The 24,833-nt window shown below is 40.2% G+C and overlaps 1 protein-coding gene across 2 annotated transcripts in view; it reads left to right on the forward strand.

The window, feature by feature from the left end:
- The window catches only part of LOC139946784 (guanine nucleotide exchange protein smcr8a-like), a 32,192-nt gene that overhangs the window by 1,568 nt on the left and 5,791 nt on the right, over positions 1–24,833 (forward strand). The window contains exons 2-21 of one of the 2 annotated variants that reach the window (XM_071944480.1): positions 1,713–2,060; positions 3,196–3,296; positions 3,892–3,961; positions 4,480–4,562; positions 5,234–5,364; positions 5,884–6,059; positions 6,790–6,961; positions 7,801–7,979; positions 8,975–9,099; positions 9,725–9,800; positions 10,152–10,264; positions 11,398–11,567; positions 12,691–12,858; positions 13,105–13,221; positions 14,330–14,438; positions 16,580–16,633; positions 17,960–18,140; positions 18,814–18,974; positions 20,597–20,641; positions 23,621–23,711. In XM_071944480.1, coding sequence (XP_071800581.1) covers positions 1,836–2,060; positions 3,196–3,296; positions 3,892–3,961; positions 4,480–4,562; positions 5,234–5,364; positions 5,884–6,059; positions 6,790–6,961; positions 7,801–7,979; positions 8,975–9,099; positions 9,725–9,800; positions 10,152–10,264; positions 11,398–11,567; positions 12,691–12,858; positions 13,105–13,221; positions 14,330–14,438; positions 16,580–16,633; positions 17,960–18,140; positions 18,814–18,974; positions 20,597–20,641; positions 23,621–23,711 — 2,547 coding nt within the window. In that variant the 5' untranslated portion in view covers positions 1,713–1,835. The remainder of the gene's footprint in view (positions 1–1,712; positions 2,061–3,195; positions 3,297–3,891; positions 3,962–4,479; positions 4,563–5,233; positions 5,365–5,883; positions 6,060–6,789; positions 6,962–7,800; positions 7,980–8,974; positions 9,100–9,724; positions 9,801–10,151; positions 10,265–11,397; positions 11,568–12,690; positions 12,859–13,104; positions 13,222–14,329; positions 14,439–16,579; positions 16,634–17,959; positions 18,141–18,813; positions 18,975–20,596; positions 20,642–23,620; positions 23,712–24,833) is intronic. The other variant, XM_071944481.1, reaches the window with a different exon arrangement.

Below are 24,833 nucleotides of genomic sequence, written 5' to 3' on the forward strand. Positions count from 1 at the left end.
CGACCGATTGTTGCGCGATCGACCGATTGCTGCGCATTCGACCGATTGCTGCGCGACCAATAGATATTTCAAAAGCGCAGCGCGATCGGTCGATAGCGCAGCGTGATCAGTCGATAGCGCAGCGTGATCGGTTGATCGCGCGGATTGACCGATCGCGCCCAACATATATATTGACTAGAGCGCTAACACCCCGTTATACACGCACTAAGGTTTGAAGCCGTGTGGGCGCATCCATGTTTATGTACAAACCAATACAAAAGCTTGAAATTTTGTACGGCAATTGTACGGCTATTTGCATGATAGTGCGTTTGTTCTTTTTTATGTGCCATCGAAGCAAAATTGCAGTAAAAATGTGAACGCACAATCTGCTGATCAGCGCACAAACTGCGAGCGTCATGTGCGTCATGATTAAAAGGCGCGTTTAATTTTTTTTAGTACGGCAATCAAGTCGAAGTTACGGTTTTCGTAGCGCGGACGTACGCGAGTGGACAGTTGCGTACGTAAGCGCACACGCCGAATGTTAATTAATCGGGGCAATGTGTGTTCTCTTAAAATTCAAAATTCACGCAACACATCAAACATGTCTGCGCCCAGGGTGGCTTCAAAACGCAGAGCAAGTTAGCGCTCTAGTCAATATATATAGCTCTATGGTAGAAACCAGTCATGCCAGTCAACTCGTCCCCATCCACTCCAGCAAGGCCAATGTCGCCCACTCAAAATTTGCCCTATAGTATAAAGTCGACCCTCACTTTACAAAGTCGTCCCCTCTCAAAGTCGCCTTTGACCAAGTCGCCCCCACAAGAATAGGGTAGTTATTCTAGTTATTCTCATATAAATAATGAATGGGCATGGGATTTATATTTGAATTATTTAGTTTTATTATTTAAATGTTAATTTTAAAAAAGTTTGTCTTTTTTATATTTCAAGCCTTACTTAATTATTGCAATTTAGAGGGATGTATAGATTGTTATTTACTTTATTATACTTGTTTTAGTTTTGAATTAAAGTACATTGTTAATGTAGATTGTACTTTTGTAGGGCCTATTTTTTAAACAAGTTATTCATTACATGATTACTTGATTTTGAGGTACTCTAGAACTATGAGGTTCGTTCCGTTATAGTCTCGTAAGACGTTAGCGGAACGAACCTTATATTTGTTATCATGGGTGCGTTCGATAAGCTTCCCTGGGTCGACCCCGCAGTGCTCACTCGGGTGAGCCCCTGACAAGAGCTAATCAAACGATCACACTCACCCTCTCGTGGTGACGGCATGCACCTCGGGTCACCCCCAAGTGACCCACTCCACAAGCAGGGCACTGGGGGCTGACCCGGCCCCCGTCAAAGCTATTCGAACGTACCGGAGCAGACCGGGGTCGACCCAGGGAAGCTAAACGAACGGACCCATAGTTAAGTTCAAGGTAAGGTCCTTAAGGAGTAGTACGCATGTTTAATTTGTTGCTTTTTTTTGTGTAAAAATTATATTTAACTTGTTTATTGCCAACTCTTCTATATCTTGCATGAGAAAAATTAATCTTGCGCGTCACTTTGTGAAATGACTCAAACTCATACATGTACATGGAACTCTGTAGAAGGGGGTGGGGGGGGGTTGACTTTGACTTTTAGATTAAGACATTAACCTGACTGTTCTTTATTATTCAATGACCTGCAAGTAAATTATGCATTTCACCTGTTGCATTTCGTTTTTCCTCCAGCGTGTAATTTAATATGTTGACATCATAATGCTGATGCAACAACGACCTCCGAGAAACTTTGAATCCACTGTCTTCCTTCAATACCTCAAGATACTTAATAAGTTCACGTAGTACTAGCTAAAGATGTTCGGCAGTTATGCCACCTTGGCCCATCGCCATGTCCAAGGGGACGTTAACTTCTACGACTCCCGAGCTGATGAGGAGGCTTTCCTGAAATCCAAGCCGCCTCTCTCGGACGAGATCATCTCAACGTACAAGCCACCCAATCCCTGGCAGTCAAGTCCAACGTTCGAGGGAGATTTCGTCTTGGTGTGTGAGTTCTCAGAACTGGAAGGCCCCAAACCAGTGGTGAGATAATATTAATAGTAATAATAATAATATTCTTTATTTTGTAGAACCTTTGTTGTAGGACAGGGCCCAATTTCATAGCGCTGCTTAACGGTAAGCAAATTTGCGTGCTTACTGTAGCAGAAAAATTAGCTTAAGCCTTAGCGTATTTCACATGTTAGTAGAAAAATTGGGCGGCCGTATTGCGTGTTTACAGTGGATTTGAATTGTGACGTCATTTAATTCCAGGCGGTTAGCACCGGAAGGTTAGCATGCCTTTTCGTGTGCTTACGGTTAGAAGCGCTATGAAATAGAATCTGCGCAGTAAGCCGGCATCGGCCGCTAAGCAGCGCTATGAAATTGGGCCTAGGTCTGCTATGTATTTTCTGTAAACTTCAACCCCCCCTGCTTATGGGCACCTTGTAAGGGTTGGCAAGGTGCCGTGGTGCATTCTGCAGGAAACCATGCCAGAAAAACTGTGACAAACCCCCTTCTTTTAAGGATGAGTGCACTGGGTCCTTCAATGTGCATGTTACACAACACCCAGCTTTGCGTCCCATCTGAAGGAAAATGGGCTAGTTTTAAAGACACAAATGTCAAGACCAGGAAAACCCTCATGACACACTTTGTTAGTCCCCATTAAAGACAGTGGACACTATTGGTAATTGTCAAAGACCAGTCTTCTCACTTGGTGTATCTCAACATATACATAAAATAACCAACCTGTGAAAATTTGAGCTCAATCGGTCGTCGAAGTTGCGAGATAATAATGAAGGGAAAAAACACCCTTGTCATACGAAAATGTGTGCTTTCATATGCTTGATTTCGAGACCTTAAATTCTAAACTTGAGGTCTCGAAATCAAATTCATGGAAAATTACTTCTTTCTCGAAAACTACGTCACTTCAGAGGGAGCCGTTTCTCACCATAATAATAATAATAATAATAATAAGACTTGTAATGCGCACATATCCACCCTGCTGGGTGTTCAAGGCGCAGTGAACCATGAACCTCTCCCCATTACTCGTTACCAAGTAAGGTTTTATGCTAATGATTAGTTTGAGTAATTACCAATAGTGTCCACTACCTTTAAAGTTAGCCAAAATGTTTGTTGCTGTATGGTTACATTTTGGATTTCTGTCCTTTGTGTTGTGCAGATGACAGTGCCCAAGGATTCTGGCGGTGATTTTGAGCAGAACGACTTTGCGCTGAAGATAATGGCCATTGACTACAATGCTACCAACGTTGTCAGATCAGGGTAAGTTGAAACTAACAATGTAGAAACTTAGTTTGATTTTACCCACACATTGAAGTGTGTTAGCACTATAGTATACTCAGTACTTTCCCAAGTTCTGTGAAAAAAAAAACCACACAGATATATCACTTGGGTGGGATTCGAACCCACAACCTTTGCAATTCCAGAGCAGTGTTTTACCAACGAGACCACCAAGATTGCCTGATAGCTAGAGACAGTTCAAACCCTATACAGGGCTGTATGCTTGGTTTTTGAAAGGGCAAGGGCACCAAGGCATTTTCTTCTTGGTATAGGGCACCCTATGAGGAAATTGCAAATTTGTACTGGAGCATTTCAAGGGCACCTAGGCAATGACCAGGGGACACGGAGGCAATCGCCTTTGTTGCCTCCGTGAAGTATCAGGCCTGCCTATATTTTAGCAGCAGGTACACTGCAGCGGTGGTCTAGTATGTAACACGTCTATATCTAACTCCATGTTCAAACAACCTGTATTCTGGTGTGGATGCTGATGAGGTTTGCTTTACAAATACGAGACGAGCTAAACAGCCGTTTAGAATCTTCAATGCTGAGTATTTGCTCTTTGTATATTATTTTGTAGTGGTTCATTCACGCTGGTTGAGGATACTGGAGTCGTGTTGGAAGAGCCAAAAGAATCCGCCTTCGCATATGTGAGAATTTTCTTATTTCTTAAATTAACATACATGGTATAAGACAGCATTTCATATTGGTTGCCAAGTGGAAAGATTGCAAAATAGTTTTAGAGTTGGGATGTTTAACAAGTATACTGGTTAAAGGCAATGGACACTTACGGTAAAGACTCAAAACAAATATTAGCACAAAATCTTACTTGGTAACGAGCAACGGAGAACTGTTGATAGTACAAAAAGTTTTTGAAGGGGAAAATGACTTCAGGAATGAAGTCTTGTTAAGGCCTCTGAAAGCAACCAACTTTGTGCAAGGGTGTTTATTATTTTCGTTTTAAAGGTGAGTAGCATGTTCTGTTAAACTAAGAGCAAGTTTACTGTTAATATTTATATTTATAGTTGCCTAGTTGTTTAGGAAAGTGCGTAAACGCACAACCCTACTTTTTTGGTTAGTATATCAAGTGCTGTACTCACTGGTGCGTATGTATAGGCTTAATACATAACACTTTTTTTTTCATGGTTGTCTTCCCCATTATTTCCAGGTGCACCATTTCACCTTGTATGATATCATTGCCAGGGGGTATGTCCGACCATTTTGCATTGCGTACATCTCATCAGATAAAAGGTTAGTTTCCTTGATTTGAGGCCATGTCCTTATAAGCTATGTTTGATTTGAATAATGTCTGGTAAAATGATTTGCTCAGTCATGAGTACCTGCTTACGTTGGAGTTTCTCAGACATGAGAGAGTGCACGCTTTACAGCGGAACGTATGGGTGCATGAACAAGTTACAGAACAAACGAACAAAGATATTGACAAAATACATGTAGGGACACTGCAATATAGGGCTAGATAGCTCAGTTGGTAGAGCGCCGGCACGTTAATCCGGAGGTCGTTGGTTCGAATCCCACTTTAGTCAATTCTTTGTTCAACCCCAAAAAACATTAGAAAAAGGTGTTGGCGGATGTATACTAAATTGGGTTAGTTACAAGTGTAACCTTCTGTGGTCTGGTTCGCAACAGTTGTACGTATAAACACAAGTGTACCGGTTCAAGTTGGGGCATATTGGTAGTGAAGAAGGAGTACATTTTGAATATTAACAAGATGTAGCAAAACTATATAGTAGACGTGCGGGAATAACCATGTATCAAAATTCTTTTGGTGAGAACTGTTGGTTCTGAGAAGAACCGAGAAGAACCGATAGGGTCTTCACATTTTTTAACAGTGTAGTCAGCTCGTCTTCAAGAGACAAACACGATTTTTCATTGTTGTTGTTTGCTTTTCTCTCAACGTGTAGGAAAATCATCCGGAATTTGGCATGGCTGTCCAAGAAGTTTAGCAAAGTCAGTGAATCCTTCCGCTATGGGAATCATTGTCTATTCAAGAGAGATCTGGAGCGACGGAAAGCTGACATCCATTTTACAATAGGTAAAGTGGGGACTCATTGCAACCATAGATTTAATATTCACAACCTTATGGAGATCAAGTTTTTGCATTTATACTAATAATAATAATAATGGTCAGTTTTTAGATAGCACTTTTCACACCCGAAGGGCGTCCCAAAGCGCTTCACATTATTATCCCTGGTTACTGTGCCTTGAATCATTCCTAAAACCTTCTCAGCTCCCTGGGGAGTATACAGCCTGTGCAGCAATAATATGCGCTCCTCGGCTAAATCAATCACAAAAACTATCTCTGCCCTCACAGGTACCCATTTACCCCTGGATGGAGAGAAGCACGTAGTTACATGTAAGTGTCTTGCTCAGGGACACAAAATGTCACGACTCCCAAACCTACACTCTGCTGAACCGAATCACCAGAGCTTGAGTTGGGTGCTCTTATCCGCTTGGCCACGACACCCTGCAACAGCTACTTTTATTTTCTCTTTCATGGTGTTTTAAACTTATGTCATTTACTTGTTTCTAACCCCATTCTGCGATCTCTCAGGGAATGTATCACTTCAGCATCCACCTCAGCATCATGACGATGAGATCACATCTGAGCGGGGCTCACCTCTCTGTCAAGACGCCCGAGCAAAGCAGAAGCTACACCAGCAGGTGGAGACATTGGAGAAGGGGCTAGATGAAGTGGATGACATCCTGCGAACCGTGGCCCCAGAGTTGGTAAATACACCTTTTTTGTTCTAAGGGTTTCCAGTTCCAAACATCGGTTCTGTATTGGTTACAAATGCATACATATAACAAATGCAAATGCATGGAGAAAAGGTGTTATGGATTCAAGCGTTTGTGTTCTGGCATGTCTGTGCCCCAGTTTCTTAAAGCTGTTAAGCAGAAACTACTGCTTGGCGCACCACCATGCTTTTTGTGACACCTGCAACAATAAAGACACTGGACACTTGGGCCCAATTTCATAGAGCTGCTTAAGCACAAAAATTTGCTTAAGCAAAACAATCCTTGCTTCGTAAAATCAGATTACCAGCTAATACTCCACTCAGTTGTTTTGCTAAGTAAACAATAGCTAAATACCAGTCACAAGCAATGTATGTGGCATGAAATTTTTGCCAATAACATGTGTAAAATAAGCAAGCTATTTTCGTGCTTCAGCAAATTTTTTGCTTAAGCAGCTCTATGAAATTGGCCCCTGTTAAGTACTCAATATGTAATTGTTAGCATAAAAACTTAATTGGTCGTGAGCAATGTCGATCTGTTCATAGTATAAGATGAATAGACTAGAGCGGGAGTATAACCAACGACCTGTGGATTATTTTGCCGATCTACCTATTTTGTCAATTTCTTTTTTCAGGGGGTTCAATTTCAGGGGGTTGAAATCCTGCTCTAGTCAAATTGTCTTCGTTCAACCCTAATTTGTTTGTATTGTCACAATTTTTTACAGGTGAATCCGAAGCTTGAGGCAAGGTTTCGTAGATTAGAAGAATTAGCGACTACTCAGAGATTAGCCAAATCCAGAGCACACAGATACCCAACCAGCGTCCACGAGGAAGGTTACCATAGCGATGGAGACGACAAATTGGTGGTGCAATCAAATCAGAGAAGAATGAAGAGAAGTAAGAGTTGTTTAATTGCCTTTTGTTTAAACAATGTTAGAAAGCATCTTCTCCCTATTATGTTTTATGTAATTTTAAATTTCTCCCTGATTTCCTTCACCATATTGATCATTTGAGGTCAAAGCATAAGACAGATCAAATCAAATGAAGAAATATTATTTGTGTGTAACATAAACTTGGGAGACACGAAAAGTTGTGCATAGAAGTTTACTCAACTGTACTGTCAAACTTCTTGGCGGTTTGAGGCAGTTTAAGGACTATAGAAAAAATGCACTGGATAAAAAAAAAATTTCTCAAAATAATTGTTAGCATAAAAACCTACTCAATGAAGAGATGTTGATAGTATAAAACATTGAGAAGTGGCTCCCTCTGAAGTAACAAAGTTTTCAAGAAATAAGTTATTTCTCACTAAAATATTTGAATTTGTTTTTGAAACCTCAGAATTTGATTTTCAGGTCTCAAACTTAAGCATCTAAGGGCAAACAACTCCGTGTGACAAGGGTGTTTTTTCTTCCATTGTTAATTAAGTTCAAATTTCCATAGGTTTGTTATTTTGTGCATATGTCGAGATACACCAAGTGAGAAAACTGAGTTACTAGTGTCTTTAATGTATGAGCTTTTCATGACCCTTTCCTAACAGTAACGTTTTAAGAGTATCTATAAATATAAATACGAATAGTGAACTTGCGGGTACAACCATGATTAAAATCTCTTTTGAAGGAGTGGTGGCTCTGAAAAGAGCCGGTTTGGTCTTGACGTTTCGAACAGTATACTTTGCTCGTCTTTTTAGTAACACTTCAATTTCTCAAGCTTCGTTCTTGCGTCCCATTACCTCCTAGTCAGTACTTGTGATAGCATCGTTGATCTGACGTCATCCTTAGAGACGGATACGCAGCACGTCCCACAGATGATCCGGGTGGATGGATTCCGGAAGTTTGATATAAGACTGCGGACTCTTCACGAGCTGTGTGGCTGGGGGTACAAAGCTGGGCTGAACAGCGTTCGCAAAATACATCATGTAAGTACGCCATGGTGTTTTCATATTTTATTGAAATGTACTTTCAAGTTTTCTGCATCTATTGCATTGTATTACACTTTTACAATTGTCTTATAATTGCATTTTCACAGTTGACTTTGTTGCGTTTTCACAATTGTCATAATTGCCTTTTTACATTTGTCTCACGAATGTTCTAGTTGCATTTTCTAAATTTACGTATAATTGCATTTCCACAGTGAACTTACAAATTGCATTATCAAACTTAACTTTTAATACATAATTGCATTTTCATAAACGACTTTTAACTTTAATTTCGTACTACTGACTTAAATGCATTTTTTCAATGGACTTAATTGCATTCACAATTCACTTTGCATTTTTACAATTGACATAATTGTATGTTTACACTTTGTCTCTATTATATGCATTTTCATTATTGATTTAGTTGTTTTTTTGACCTAAGTTGACTTTAATAGCATTATCATAGTTGACTTATTTGCTCGTTCACAGTGACTTATAAGTGCAATTTCACAATTGACTTATAATTGCAATTTCACAATTGACTTATGATTGCATTTTCATGATTGACTACATTGTATTTTTACAATTGTTTTATTTGCATTTTCACAATTTCTTTATTGCTTTCTTACTATTGCCATAATTGCATTTTCACTCTTTGCAAATACATTTTTACATATTTGGTGTTTTCAAGAATTGAAAAATCTGACAATGTTTTGCACACCATATACAATGTAAATAGTGCTCAGGAAGCAGGTTGTGTTATTAATTTCCCATTTTCACAAATGTTTCAATGATTTAAATGTCTTGCTCAAAAAAACCTTATAATTATGCTACAACCGAGGACCAAACCCCGTACTATATTTTTGTGTGTAAAAACTCAACTTTGGCTTTCAGTTATTTCTTTTGACCCAGCCACCCAAAATTTTGAAGGAAAAAACACTTTTCTTTAACATTGTCTTGCCCTATATTTGGATGTTTTTATTTTATTTTGGTAGCATTTGAGTCGTAATTATGTAGTTTTACATATGGAGAGGAGAGAGTCCAGGCTAGTAGAGCCAGCGTCATCTCTGCTTACTATCGGCAGGTCTATTACTACCAACTTTGTGCATCTTGTTGATATGTAAGTGTTTCATTTCATCAATTTTAATGCAGTGGTTCAAGCTTTACAATTTGTCTTCATTTATTTCAATCACACCTACATGTACCTTCCGTATGTTTAGTTTGTGTTAACTAAGTGAGTGTGTATTATGAGGCTTTAACTCTTAAAGACTTGCAACTTAACACTTGAGTCTTAATCCCAAGAACTTGACACTTAGTCCTCATGCCAATGCTTAGGATTTGACTAGAGACTTGATCACAAAGATTTGGGACTTGACTCTGGAGACTTGATCCCAAAGACTTGGGACTTGACACTGGAGACTTGATCCCAAAGATTTGCGTCTTGACACTGGAGACTTGATTCCAAAGACTTAGAACTTGACTTGACACTTGATCAAAAAAACTTCAAACTTGATCCAAAAGACCTGATACTTAATCCTGCAGACTTAAGACTTGATTTGAGACTTGACTCCAAAAAATTTAGACTTGATCGATCCCAATGATTTGAAACTTGATCCAAGAGACTTGAGACTTGATCCCAAAGACTTTAGACTTGACTTGAGACTAACGGTGAAAGATTTGATGAAAACTGAAATCTGATAAGACTTTTACGATTGCACTTTGTTGTTTTAATTGTCCTGATACAGGCAGTGTGTGAATGGAAGTTTTCATGATGAGTACAACGCAGGCAGGCACTGCTGGACAACGCTTAAACAGAACATGGTATGAAGTCTAATAATAATTGTTATGAGGTGTTTCAGATGAACATCCAAGTTCAGAACTAAGATACTGTAAATATCTGTCCAGTTGAAACAAAATTACAAATAACCTCTAGTAAACATAATTATTGAATTGTTTTGGGCTTAGCTGCTTTCGACGCTTGAAGGCACTATTGGTAGTTACTCTAAATAATTATAAGCATAAAAACTTACTTGGTAACGAGAGCTGTAGTGTAAAAGGTGTGAGAAACGGCTCCCTCTGAATTAATGTAGTTTTTGAAAAAGAGGTAAATTCTCACTCAGATTCTCTGGGAATTCAAAGTTACTTACTCTGCAAATCTTTGCTCCTTTTTAGAATACATCGCCCGCAGCGAGTAGTCCATCATTTGAGGAGAGAGTGTTGTCTAAGTTACACTCATCTAGCTTTGAAGCCAAGTTTGTGCCTGGTACTGCATACGCATCAATGGAGTAAGTACTCGCTTTCAGTAGCCTTTTTATCAAGGTGATACCTGAGCGACTGGAAGAGGAGACCACATTCAGGAGTTGTGTGGCCGTTCTATGAAATGCGCAATAAGCCCGGTTCATACTTCCTGCGAATGCGAATGTGATACGAATGTTGACGTCACAAATTTGCAACGAAATTCGCACTGAGTTGCCCCGTGCTCAACTCACTTGCGAATTCCGCTGCGAAAAGAGGGTTGTGACGTCAAATTCACTTCGTATTCGCATTCGCAGGAAGTATGAAACGCGCATTAATCAAAACTTGTATGCAAAGTACTGAACACAATAAACCAATAAAGGCGCTGACTTTCCCATAAGCATTTTATAAACGAATGCAAGGTGGGTGATTGCTGTTTTCACAGGCAGTGTGCATAGTTTGTTAATGTATGCTGACCCGCTGACCCCGTTGCTTCTGATACGCCCCTCTTGATATTTATGCATGACGTCATAACTCTTACCCAAAATGAGGCTATGGGCGCATGTCCCCCATCACTTGCAGTGGCTGCGCCCATCGCCTCGTTTTGGATCAGCATTGTGACGTACCTCATGCATAAATATTAAGAAAGGCGTATATGTTTGATATGGTAGCAAAAGTCAAGATTTATATAGACAATCATAAGAAACCGAAAAATGAGTTGTAAAATGCGATTAATGCGATGTTGCCCTCCCAGTAGCTTGGGATAGCAATGGAGCTGTCCATGCCACGGTGGCCTTGACAAAAGGCTGGTCTTTATGTGGTGGCTGTTGATTTAATGGAGTTTCACCGTTGTTGTAGCATACTCTCTGCATTGTAATAGACCTTGTACGTAACTTGTGATATCACTTGTTACCAAAAGAGCCACGAAGTTGGTTTTTACTTGAGGTTTTTTTTTTTTTTTTTTTTTAATAAAGGAAATCCAGACATGCTACATGTACATTTAACTTCAAACCATTGCCTAATAAATAGAGGCATAGTTTTTAAAAACCAAAGGTGAACTTTCCCCTTAAACAAAATCAACAGCTTTTTATACACTGATGCTACACTATTAAACCAAGCACCACACGAGGGCTCTGTGTAGATTCTGATCACAGTAATCACTGTTTGTCCTCTCATTGCTCAGATCACTGTACTATGACGTGAATGAGAGTCCCGATGAGAGCAGCGAGGACGAGGAGGTAACAAGTATCCCAAAGAAACTTACGGGTAACGGATTAATGATCGCATCAGACGACGGCTCCTGGCTGGATCTGGATTTCGCTTCAAGAGAATCCGAGTATTCCTCATCGACAGGTTAGAACTTCTCTTTCGAATAGGACTAAGTTGTAGCAGGCCTGGGGTCGATTTCACAAAGAGTTAGGACTAGTCCTAACTTAAGACTAGTCCTAGGAGATGTACAAATTGCACTGGTAGTCCTAAGTTAGGACGAGTAACTGGTCCTAACTCGAGATAAGATTAGTCCCAACTCTTTGTGAAATCCACCCCTGGAATTACATGAAGGCCATAGAGACCATGGCCTTGGTGCCCCTGGTCTTGGCCTTGGTGCCCTTTCAACATTTTCCCAAACACTTTAAGATGTTCCAATGGAAGTGACCTTTGCAAACTGGGGGTGTCGTGGCCGAGCGGATAAGAGCACCGAATTTAAGCTCTGGTGATTCTGTTCAGCGGAGTGTGAGTTTGAATCCCGGTCGTGACACTTGTGTCCTTGAGCAAGACATTTCACTATAATTGCTTCTCTCCACCCAGGGGTAAATGGGTACCTGTGAGGGCAGAGTTGGTTCTTGTGATTGATTAGCCTTGCTACATATTTCGGCGGCACAGGCTGTATACTCCCCAGGGAGCTGAGATGGTTTAAGGAATGATTTAAGGCCCAGTGACCAGGGATAATAATGTTGAAGCGCCATGAGCGTCACTGCGTGACGGACCCGAGCGCTATATGAGAAGCCACTATTATTGTTATTATTATTATGGAATTGGCCTTGCCCTTTCTAAGGTGTAATTCCAGGTCTGTTGTATAGTCTTTCTATGTAGGCCTGTGGTGTGTCGTGGGGGAGTGGTCAAGCGCACTGGACTCTAGCGTTGGCGTTTCTGGTCAGCAGAATGTGGGTTTGAGTTCTGGTCATGACACTTGTGTCCTTAAGCAAGTTACTTAACCATAATTGCCTTTTCCTTTGGATGGGTTCTAAACTGTTCGTCCTGTGGTTGTGTAATGTACAAAAAGAAACCAGTGCACTTGTCACTACAAGAAGGGGTTCGTCCTGGTGTTTCTGGCAGAGGCTGCCGAGAGCACCATAGCACCGTGTAAACCCTACATAAATCAGTCTCATAAATCATAAAAGCTTAAAAATATGTCTTAGTAGTCCGCATTGATTCTCTCAAATGCAAATAAATTGTTTTTTTGTATAACTTCCTCCAGACATGTCAGCCTCACCCGCACATCGGCACAAGTACTACAACCGAGTAGTGCACACCCCTTCGGATGAAGTCGATGATGCCGCTTCAGCAGGAGAAGTTGCAGCTCATGATGCTACGGCAGATTCCAACTCTCCATCTACCTCATCCTGCGGGGGTGATCTTTCACAAGGTAATTATTTTCTTTAAATTAATAATATACTTTTCTGATAATGAAGCCAAGGATGCCTGAACGTAAGTGAACTTAATCACTGTACATGTAGCTCGCAAGCCATAGAAAACATGTAAACAAGGGTGCTTGCTATGTGGACCAGAAACTTTTGGGTCTGCCCCTACTCTTCCTCGATGGGCTGTGGGCGCTTTTATGCGCTATTCTTATCCTAATACATCCAATAATGTTTGCATTCTTTTGCTTCAGTCCCAGATTCTGTGAATCCTCCACCGTGTTCTGATTCGTACATCGTCAGGAGACATCAGAAAGTATCTGTAGGAAGCTATGCCAGTAGAATCAACAGCTTCAATACGTGCTTGCCAGGTTAGTATTGACTGGGTTCGGACAGCTGACCATCATTCCTCCCACTCTAGATACCATTTTCCAGCGAGTTGACCAACCAATTGAATCCATTCAGGTGTGTGGTTTAAAGCCATTATACACATTCGGAACAGCAAACAAAATAAAAGTTCACAGACTTACAAATAACTTACAGGGCTTACAGAAGGTAATGGTGAAAGACTTCTCTTGAAATATTATTTCATGAAATGCTTTACTTTTTGAGAAAACACTAAAACAATTATCAATTCTCGATAGCGAGAATTACGGATTTACTGTAAACACATGTCATGACACGGCGAAACATGCGGAAACAAGGGTGGGTTTCCCCCGTTATTTTCTCCCGACTCCGATGACCGATTGAGCCTAAATTTTCGCAGGTTTATTATTTTATATATAAATTGTGATACACGAGGTGTGGGCCTTTGGAAAATACTGTTTACCGAAAGTGTCCAATGGCTTTAAAAGCGTGGTGGTCCATTTGCGTACGGAGCTCACTGTACCTGTGTGTAATTAGTAGCGTATAGATGCATTCACAGCATTAATTGTTATGCAGGCCGGCAAGTTTTAGCTATTGTTCAAAACAAAAGTGAGTGGACGCTATTGAATGGCCAGACAGTAGGATGGTTGACTTTACAATGTAGATTCATTCACCACCGATCAATCAAAACCACTGAGATGATATTGACTGGTCAGACAGTAAGAGGGTTGACTGAGTATTGTGTAGTTACAGTCACCGCAAGATATCCTTTTGATTGCTGCCATCTTTCATACGCCACTGAATTTAGTGGTTAAACAGTAGGAGGGTTGACCATGTGCTCTGTTATTCCATAAAAGTACAGAGAATCTGTGTACAGTACAATTTGTATGCATTAAAGCCTGGTTCATACTTCCTGCGAATGCGAATGCGTAGCGAATTTTGGTGACACAACAATCGGTACGCGCTCCATTTCCCTTTGTGACGCAATGAAATTTGCATCGCACGAAGCATTCGCAGGAAGTATGAACCAGACTTTACTTGCTGTGGTGGATGGACCTTGATCTGATGTTAGGGTTGAGTGATTTAGTTTGTTATGGTGTCTGTCTATTGCAGGGTCTGGTGTTCGTAACATTATCGGTCAGTACACATTTGCCATTCATCTTGTCTATGCACTACTCTCTGGTAGACCTGTCGTGGTTCTATCTCACCCGCGCTTTGAAAAGTAAGTTAAACCTAATCTTTGAGTATTTGTTTCAATCTTATCATTTCAAAGTTGGCACTAGTAACAGTTATCTAAAGGAGAAAATAGAAATAGCTGTTGCAAACTGTTAACCGATCAAAAGGACCTTTTTTAATGAATGCAAGAAAAATAATTAGTGGCCTGTTGTTTCAAAGATTTTTTCTAAGGCTGCTTGAGAAAAAAACTCTGCGAGGGTTGAAACGTCAGCCCATTTTTTTTTTTTTTTACAGTCATCGAAAAGATAACGACGTCACATAAAAATCATTTATCCATTGCTTTATTATTTGTTGCTACTATATCTTTGTTTTAGTGGGCATACACATGTTTAATTGTGCGTTCCACTCCTCCTTTTTATTCTATCTGTTACACTTGATTTCTTGTGAGATTTTTACATTATTTTATTCACTTTAACTAAACTTTCATTCTATACTTCTGTTGTACATTTTGCTGTAAGATTTTGTATGTATTTGTTTTTATTTGTAATTCAATGTAATTTTTGCCAATGGCAACCAAATTGAATGAACCATGAATAGTAATAATAATAATAATTTTGAAATGCTATGTTATGAAATGTATGTGAAGCATAGAGTTATATATAAGAACTAGAGGGCGCTCGAGCGATGCTTCGTGCACAAACGCCACGGGACCGCAAGATGACAAGCGCGTCATTCTGCTCGCGCGTTGAATATGAAATACACGTTTGAGGTTTTTTTTATTGAACGCTCACGCGATGCTGTTTGTTCAACTTACAAAATGGCCGCACAAACACATGCTGTGAGATGCCAGTTTTGTCAGCTTAGAAAATGGCCGCCTGCGCGCATGTCGTAGCGCGTATATAGGCCAGTGCGCCCTCTAGTTCTTATATATAACTCTATGATGTGAAGGCATCTGTGCCATACTAATTTGTCCATATATGCCATGTTAAAGTGTGTACTTCATTATTTTGAATCATTTGAAGATGCTTGTCAGGGGTCGAAATTGCCACTAGCCCGCTAGCCCGGGACTACCAGATTTACATCCGGGCTACTGATTTTTCCAGTTTGATAGCCCGACGGGCTAGTTGAATAATAATGCAAAAATCATCATCACTATGTTATTGGTGTATTTTAAAGTTTGAGCCGTGACCATGACATAACGTGGCTTTTGGGCTACCAAAATCTAATCAGGGCTACTAAAAATTATTGGTCACTAGCCCTGCTGACTACTATGGAAATACACTTAATTTCGACCCCTGCTTGTTATAATCCCCTTGTCAATTTATTTTATGTCATTTAAAAAAGGTCCCAAAATTTCTGGACCAGTAACATTTTTGAGCTGCCAGCCCTTCTTGTGGATTGTTTCCCCCCTTCCCTTTTGATAAATACGCACTTGCTTTAATTTTTCTATTTGTGTATCTTAATGTGTCGTAATACATGTTGCCGCATCATTGAGACAATGTTGTATCTCAATTTTGCAACATCGTCGTTTCTCGCATGAGAATGGTCAACACAAAATTGTCATACCTCACCACCTTTTTTATGTGTGAACACTCTAGGCTTTATGTACATCTCGGTTATTTGAAGCGATACACATGTGTACAACGTTATATAGTTTCAATCTCACTAGAACATAAATGCAATTTTAGGAGATGCAATTTGTTTGCGTTGACATGATGATGTGTACATTTATGCTATGGTATTTTAAGTGTATACCGGTAATTGATTACGTACAAGGGGTGGAACAACTTATCAATTGTAAAATCACACTCTTTTCCTTTTCTTTTTTGGCGTATTCGTTGAGATTATATTGATATGATTTTAGTTGAGGTATTACAGTTTATAAATTTATAGTAAATAGTCCATATGGCAGATTGGGTACCCATTAGCCCTGCACTAAGCAAAGCCTCAAGTCTTACTTCAGGTCAGATACCAATTTCTTAAAGCTGCTAAGCAGAAATTAGTACACAGTTGTCTGCTAAGCAGAAATGAACTAGATACCATTCACAGACACAGTGTTTTTGCTTGTAACCTTGTTTTGGTAGGCATAATTTTTGTCAGGCTTAGCTACTTTCTGTACTTCTAGAAGCAGCTCTTTGACATTGGCCCTGGCTTTATACTGACATTTATTTCTTGTTCTTTGTACAGGGAAGTCACTAGTCTGATCAGAACACTATGGTTGTTTGTTCCAGGCCATTCCAGGTGAGGAGGATTCTGTCTTACTGATGAATTAAAATTATCCACGGGTCGATTTCACAAAGAGTTAGGACTAGTGCTCTATGTCCTTACGACCAGTCCTAGGAGATATTTGAAACGTATGGCTAGTAGGACGAGTAACTCGAGATAAGACTAGTCTTAACTCTTTGTGAAATCCACCCAAGGCCCAATTTCGTCAAGGATGCCACTCCTTGGTGGAGAGACACAAGACAAGGACACAAGACAAGTCTTTCGACTGACCAGGCCAGAATTCGAACCCACATTATGTAGTTTACAGATCTTGAATCCACCTCCCTACACCATGATGCCCCATGACGAATGCAAAGTGGTCCCCTTTTGTGTGTTTCTTGTCTGTAATTACTTTATCGTCAACATTTGGCATGTGGTGGCCGAGTGGTGAAAAGGAATCAAACTCAAGCTTTGGCTGTTCTGATCAGCAGAGTGTGGGTTCGAGTATTGGTCATGACACTTGTTTCCTTGAGTAAGATGCTTTTACAATAATTGCTTTGTCCTTTGGATGGGACATAATGCCAGAGGTCCCATGTACCGTGCCTAAAAGTCTGACGTCATTCTTCGAGGCTCGTGAATAATTCAGAGACCGGGCTAAACAAATTGCAAAACCGGCGTGTAGTTTGACCTCTGACCTCTGTCATTTCACAAATAGATACGCAGTCAAATTCCATTGCGGACTTGAGAGCAGTGACTATTTGGGCATCTATGTCACTGCACGTGCATTGTATCCAATGGGAATCACTGGATCTAGCGGCCGCGACCTGTCTTTATCCTTGCGGATACTGAAGACAGGGTCCCAGTCTACCATGTACCAGGATTGGTAGTGCACAAAATAGAAGCCAAAGCACTTTTCGTTGAAGTGTAGGGTTAGCTCTGGTGTTTCTGGTTCACATAGCATGCACACTTATTTACAGGTTTCCTTCCGGCTTTCAAGTTACTGTGATCAAGTTCACTTATGAGGCATCCTTGGTTTCATTACTAGATGTATTTAGACCTTTCCATTGTTAATAAGCAAAGTGCGCCGGTTGGCATGGCCGACCGAATGGTAGCTAAACAATCAGTCTTGTTAAAAAAAAAGTTGTGACCAAGTTCAACACATGTTTTGTAGTTTTGTAACATTTCTACAAACTACGGCTATTTGTTTTTGATTTGCATTTATGGCTTTCCGTAGTTTTCCAACCTGAGTTGGCCAAATCTCGGGCTGTGACATTGCAAAAGAAAGGTCTATAACAATAAATACAATACAACAAAAGCTATATCACATAATATACAAACTTGATTTCCTTCTTGACTTTGCAGTAAGTATCATCTGGTCGTCCCATGGCACACCCGTCCACTGCACCAAGCTGATCTGAAACAGATGAAGCTAGTCGGTCTTGCCAAACACAAATCAGCCATGCCAGTCATTCCGACATCTGTACAAAAGCATATTACCATCTATGAGTACGACAACAGCACGTTGTCAACCCCACCTTATAATGTAAGTGTGATTGGCCATTGTTTTTTTTTTTTGCAGTTAGAAAAGTGCATGTGTGCTCTTGAGTCGCTCTCTAATGTAGGCATGATATTTCTTAGATCTGATATCCGATATTTTTGTCATCTTAATTTGTTTTTTTACCCTAACACCAACGTGTATAAAGCACTGTATAACTCAGTACTTCCCCGAGTTCTGTGAGAAAAAATAATCACAGGCAAACCACTCGGGTGCGATTTAAACCCATGCCCTTTGCATTGCCTCTAGACCATGAAGAAGCAATGCAAGAACATCGTTTGTCCCTCTACAAATTCAGCAAAAATGTTAATAATCAGCCTGAAGTCTATAAAAGCCAACACCATTATGAATGTAGGTCACTTGACTTTAGGTCAGCGGTTGTACTCCATAAAGATTCCTACCTGTTTTTTCTTAGAGCTAAGTGTCATGCCTGGTAAGGGCTGATCCATAACCAGGGGTCGGTTTCACAAAGAGATAGGACTAGTCCTAACTTAGGACTAGTCCTAGGAGATATATACATTGCATGGATAGTCCTAAGTTAGGACGAGTAACTGGTCCTAACTTGAGATAAGACTAGTCCTAACTCTTTGTGAAATCCACCCCAGAAACTTTCCAAGTGTGTTTTTCTCAAACCATTGTTTATGTTTTTGATCTTGTGCAGGGGTCTTACCTGAATCTACTCATTAAGAGCTTCAAGTCTTTCCGAAGTGACCAAGCCTACATTGCCTTCATCCATTGTATATTCTCCGAGTTGGCCGCCAAGGCGTTTGTATACCACCATTCCTTCATGCTCAACTCACCACCATTCCAACCACTGCCAGAGTAAGTCACTAACGGTTTTAAAGGCAGTGGAAACTATTGGTAATTACTCAAAATAATTATTAGCATAAAAACTTTCTTGGTGACGAGTAATGGAGAGAGGTTGATGGTATAAAACATTGTGAGAAACGGCTCCCTCTGAAGTGCCATAGTTTTGGTGAAAGAAGTAATTTTCCACGAATTTGATTTCGAGACCTCAGGTTTAGAACTTGAGGTCTCGAAATCAACCATCTAAACGCACACAACTTCGTGTGATAATGTTGTTGTTTTCTTTCGTTATTATCTCGCAAGTTCGATGACCGATTGAGCTCAAATTTTCACATGTGTGTTATTTTATGCATATGTTGAGATACACCAACTGTGAAGGCTAGTCTTTGACAACTACCAATAGTGTCCACTGCCTTTAAAGGTAATACCATACTCTGTTCTTATAAAGCACTTTATCTACCTGCACAGGACAGGGAGTTGCCAAAATAGGGCTAGATAGCTCAGTTTGTATTCCAATATTGCGAACTATTCTTCTTGCATAAACATTATCTCAACAACTTGACCATCTCAATTTATATAGGACTAAAACATTCGGGAAAAAAACAAAAACTTATTTAAAGAAATACAATAACACAACGGCCTCGTTTTTCCTCTTATTGGCAACACCATACAAGTCTCCTGATGATGACTAGAGCAAGCTAGTCAAAACGTTAAGACCAACTAAGAAATCACTCTGCGGTAGTAAATGTATAGGTTAAAATCCATCCTATAAGCTAAAGTACAATGTAGTAGTCCGATTTTTCTACCTTTGCTGGGTAGTAGTTAAAGGTCAGGACAGTTCTTTTCAGAACCGAGAAGTCTCCCAAATAATCTGATAATTCTACTGTACTCTGTGGTTGTAGAATATAGAAAGATAGTACTTTAAAGAACAGTTTCTACCTGGCAATAATAGATACCAAAAACCAAATATATACAGTACCATACAATTTATACAGTACCATAAGAGTTCCAAAATCAAAAACTTGTGTTAAAAGATTCGAGTACTTTTCAAAATGTCCATAGATTTACATAAAACTTACAGGGTTTGAAGGTAATGATAGTGGAAAACTTCCCTTCAAATATTACTAGCTGAGGTTGTGGTGTTTTTGAGAAATGAGTAAAACAAGTAAGAAAATAATTTTCGTCTCATGAGACGAAAATTATTTTAGCATGTAAAATCCCATTATTCAGTTATGATATTATACCAAAACCATAGCATAACTGGTTAATACGTTTTTACACGTACATGCTAAAACTGAGATAGAAATTATTTGTTTTACTCATTTCGTAAAAACTATAGCACCTCAGTTAGTAAAATTTCAAGGGAAGCTTTCTACTATAATAATCTTCAAACTGTGTAAGTTTAATGTAAATCTGTGGACATTGTGTTTTTTGTTAGTAAAAAAAAGTACATAGACCCTTTAAATCTGTAAAAAAGATAGAAAAGTGGCGAATCTGAATCAATAAAGAGACATTCAAAGTACACTCGCCGTTGTTGGTAAATAGGTTACTGTACTATTGTTTGTTCATTTTGCCGTTCTCTTTGTCTTTTATTTTTTTTCCTGAATGATTGTACATGTACCTCATACTTACCCAAGATCCAAAATCCATAAAACGGGGCTGAAGAAAACGGTTCCGACAAGGTTGGTCCTTACATAGGTTGTTTCGTTTTCCCAGAAGCTTCTCATGAGCTTTCAAAGCCTCATCAGCAAACTACTTGACTTTCATTTGCTTAGCTTTTTCCATAAACATGGCAGGGATTAGAAGTGTCAAACTTTGATATGAACTCAGACTTTTTAAAAGCTTGCCCGTTGTAAAAAACATGGGAGCATTCATCATCATCACCATCAGGCTGAACCATTCCCTTGTTAAGTAGGATTTGAAACTTGTCATGGTGGAAATATGATATATTCATAAATACCTCAGACAGTTTCGCTATTCCTATTGGTGGAGAGCGCATCACGTGGGTGTGTATAAACCTTTGTTTATGACCGGTAAAAAGTGTTAGTTCATGGGTGTGACACGCGACCTTGCACCTGTTCTGATAAGACAGTTTCTTCATTACTATTGGTCGAGAGCAACAGCTGAAACAGTTGTGCCACATCACGTGATACGCGCAACGCGCACAGCATTCCCTTATAAGGAGTTGTTTACCGGAGGTAAAATTATCAAGAACCAGGCCTCGGTAAAATTATCAAGAACCAGGCCTCGTTGGGATTAAACCACTAGGTGAAAACCGCTTCACCACACATTGATTCCCTTAGTATGGTTTTTGTTTGTTTAGATTATCTTCCCATCAAGGGAACTCGGCAAACTCCCACAAGGGGATAAAAACACCAAGCTGGCAACAACCAATCTCTCTCATACAAACATTAGTTTAACGTCTATGAATAATTGCACAAATCAAGAAATTGTGATTCAGTAACTAGACGACAATATTTAATCTAATCATTGTGAAATCAGCGGTTAGCTGGGGATTCAAACCCACAACCTTGTGATTGCAAGTTCAGCAGTCTAACCACTTGACCACGGTGACCTGGTTTGCAGTAACACCATGTAACGATAACCTCTAAATGAGTTGGGGTGGTTCTGAAAAGAACCATTGGTTTCATCTTGACATTTGGATTGTCTCTGATCGTCTTCTTGTTGGGTGGAGAGCCATTCTCCAGCGATTTCCATTCTCTCTTCTGCCGTGTTCATAAATGAAGTGATTTCATCCTCTAGATTTGTCTTCATCTTCTCCTGCTTGTCCTTGTCTGTAAGTCTGGTAGTTAACCAGGGCCCAATTTCATGGCTCTGCTTACCGTAAGCACAGAATCGGCGCTTACGGAAGCAGGGAATTCGGTGCTTACGGCAAGCCTATTTCACGGGTTAGCAGCGAATTTTTGCTTCTGCGCGTGCGTACTCCATGTTACTAGGCATTCTACGCTTACAAGGCTAGCGCAAACATTTGGCGCTTGCACGTAAGTAGGGAAACATGTTCATAAGCGCAGAATTCGGCGGTAAGCAGAGCCATGAAATTGGGCCCTGTTGTCTTGCCTCCTCGCTACCCATAGCCAATACCCTCTCTATTTCAACTAATTGATCGTCTCTGTTGGTATTGACCTTTGTATTTTGTGTCTTCTATGCTTGTGGCTGACTTTGTCTCTTGGTCCATGTTCACCATTTAAAGCTTAGCTTACTATGCTCGAAAATATAGCTCATAAACGTGCAGTTCATGATAAATATACAATGTCATACAACCATTGTCTTCAACTGCATGTTACATAATGCTTAAAGGTATGGTCATAGGTTTGGTATTTGTCAAATTACGAGGGCTTGCATCACCTAGGATGTGAGCAATACCACGCTTAAGTTACTTCTTATGTTCTGAGTTCTTTTACATTTTGCGCTACCATAGATAACCAATATTATAACACCCCTTGCAAGTATTCTGCCTGCTCATTGGTTTAGAGCGCGTCACATGACATGTCTTAGTTTTGCTAGACGACAGCCGTGTGATAGTGCGTCGGTTTGCCATGCGCTAGTCCGAAGACTAGCACACGGTGCCGTGCGCTAGTCCGACAGACTAGCACACGGCGTGCAGTACCCAGACGTCCGTTGCGTACGAGGATGACAAAATTAATAGTCTGTAACCATTTTGGATTGCACGACACTACATGCAACACAGTAAGTAAAAGTGTTTGCAATCTGTATTCGCGTCGTCCGTGGACTATAGCATTCAGGTCTGTAACTTTATAATAATAGTACAGTATTTAGAAATGTTTGGGGTGTTATAAAACAAATATTGACTGCTTTTACTCGTGCAATGGTTAAAAACTATGACTCCCTCGGTGATCCCCGGAGCGTTCTATTTTCCCTCAGCTTCGCCTCGGGAAAATAGAACGCTCCGGGGATCACCTCAGGAGTCGTAGTTTTAACCATAGCACTCGAAGCAGTCAATATTTGTATACTACATGTTCAACCTAGTGTCCCATCCAAATGACAAAGCAGTTATAGTAAAGCATAGCTTAAGGACACAGGTGCCATGACTTGGCCTCGAACCCACACTCTGCTGATATGTGCCCTTAACTACGCGGCCAGGACATGATTTCATGGTCGTTCCAAACTTGTCGAGAATCATGTAATACTAACCGTATTTATAACGCGCCTTTTGCCAAAGGATACAAAGCGCCAGGTAATTATTACTGCAAGGAGTGGGGTGAATTTTTAGATATAAGACCTAATCCTTAGCACCATGTAATGGTTTACAAGGTGCTGTGGCGCAATATGCTGCCAATCCAGCCAAGAACACCGGGGCGAACCCCTTCTCTTTTCGATAAGTGCACTGGGTTCTTTTACATGCGTTTACACAACACATGTGTATGTTATGTTATGTGTCTTGCTTAAGGACACAAGTGTCACGGCTGGAGATTCGAACCCACACTCTGCTGATCAGGAAACACCAGAGTTTGAATTCGGTACTCTTAACCGCTCGGCCACTACACTCCCACTCTCATTTCATACAAAAGATTAATACTTCAGGAAAAGACAACAACAATGCACATAACAAATATACTGTATTAAAGAAATGTAAAAGTAACAAGTGAATAAGTTTAGTTTTTTTTTGGTGTGTATTGCAGGAATGATGGAACAATTAGTGAAATGTTAGCAAAGTCTAATGTCTACCTCAGCAAGCTTGGTGTAGCAGAAGGAGATGCTGATATTATACGGGTAAGTGCTTGGCTTACTCTCCTCTCACTTTTGTCTGAAAGATGTAATCCACAAGTTTCTTTGCATATTATGTCATATTTGTTTCTTGTGAACTCTCGTTAAACTAATCCTACCCTGTTTGTAATGTCTGGAGAGTAATTCTAGAGTCAGACACGTTCACTTTCAGCAAACTGGATCCAACAATCACCAGATGCCCATTGGGTTTATGTAATGAGAGAAATCATTGTTAAAGACCTTAATCACGCGTGTCATGGCCGAGCGGTTAAGAGCATCGGATTCAAGCTCTGGTGTTTGATCAGCAGAGCGTGGGTTTCAAATCTCCAGCCGTGACACTTGCTGAGTAAAATTGGGGAGGTAGTGCTTTCTGCTCTACCGGCCAGGCTTCGAATTGATGATACCCAAGCTTATATCCCTATGGACTGTAAAGGTAACCCTGTATCAGCCCTAGGAGTAGGTGGCAACGGCCTCTGGAAATTTTTTTTTTTAGCCCACACCTTGAAGTTGCCTTTAGGCCTTTAGTGTCTGGCGACTTGCATTTAAACAAAAATAAATAAAAAACATCTTGGTCATGTTCCCTGTTTCCATAACAGTAATGAATGCTGCGTAAACATGGCACCAGACTATTATTTTGTCCAGCCTCCATTTGGTTACCATGAGTTGGAATGGGGTAAAATCAAGATGGCCACACAGTGATAAAGATCTTGCCACTAAAATCATTTGTTGCAAAATCGCAATTCCTATCAGGACAGTTTCTGTCCTAAAGAAATGCATTTGAAGAATATCAATATGTGCTATAATATACATGTGTGTAACCCCCCCCCCCCCGAACACACCACCCACTCTAGTGCCTCCCTCACAATCACCCATCCCTGAAAGAGTGAACTCTCTAGACCTCTCATATTGTGTATATGACAACTTACATGTGAACATTTCATGCTATTATATCCTAGCCATAAAGTGTATTGTGATATTGTGTACATGTAACACCCCCATCCAACTTACTATAGTGCCTCCTGCATAATCACTCAGGCTCCGCCCCTACAGCATACATGTACAATCACTCTTACAATCACTCATTCAGGCCCCGCCCCTATTAGGGTGAACTCTCTAGACCTCTCATAC

The sequence above is a fragment of the Asterias amurensis genome, chromosome 14 (genome assembly GCF_032118995.1).
Source record: "Asterias amurensis chromosome 14, ASM3211899v1".
In the NCBI taxonomy this organism is placed as follows: domain Eukaryota; kingdom Metazoa; phylum Echinodermata; class Asteroidea; order Forcipulatida; family Asteriidae; genus Asterias; species Asterias amurensis.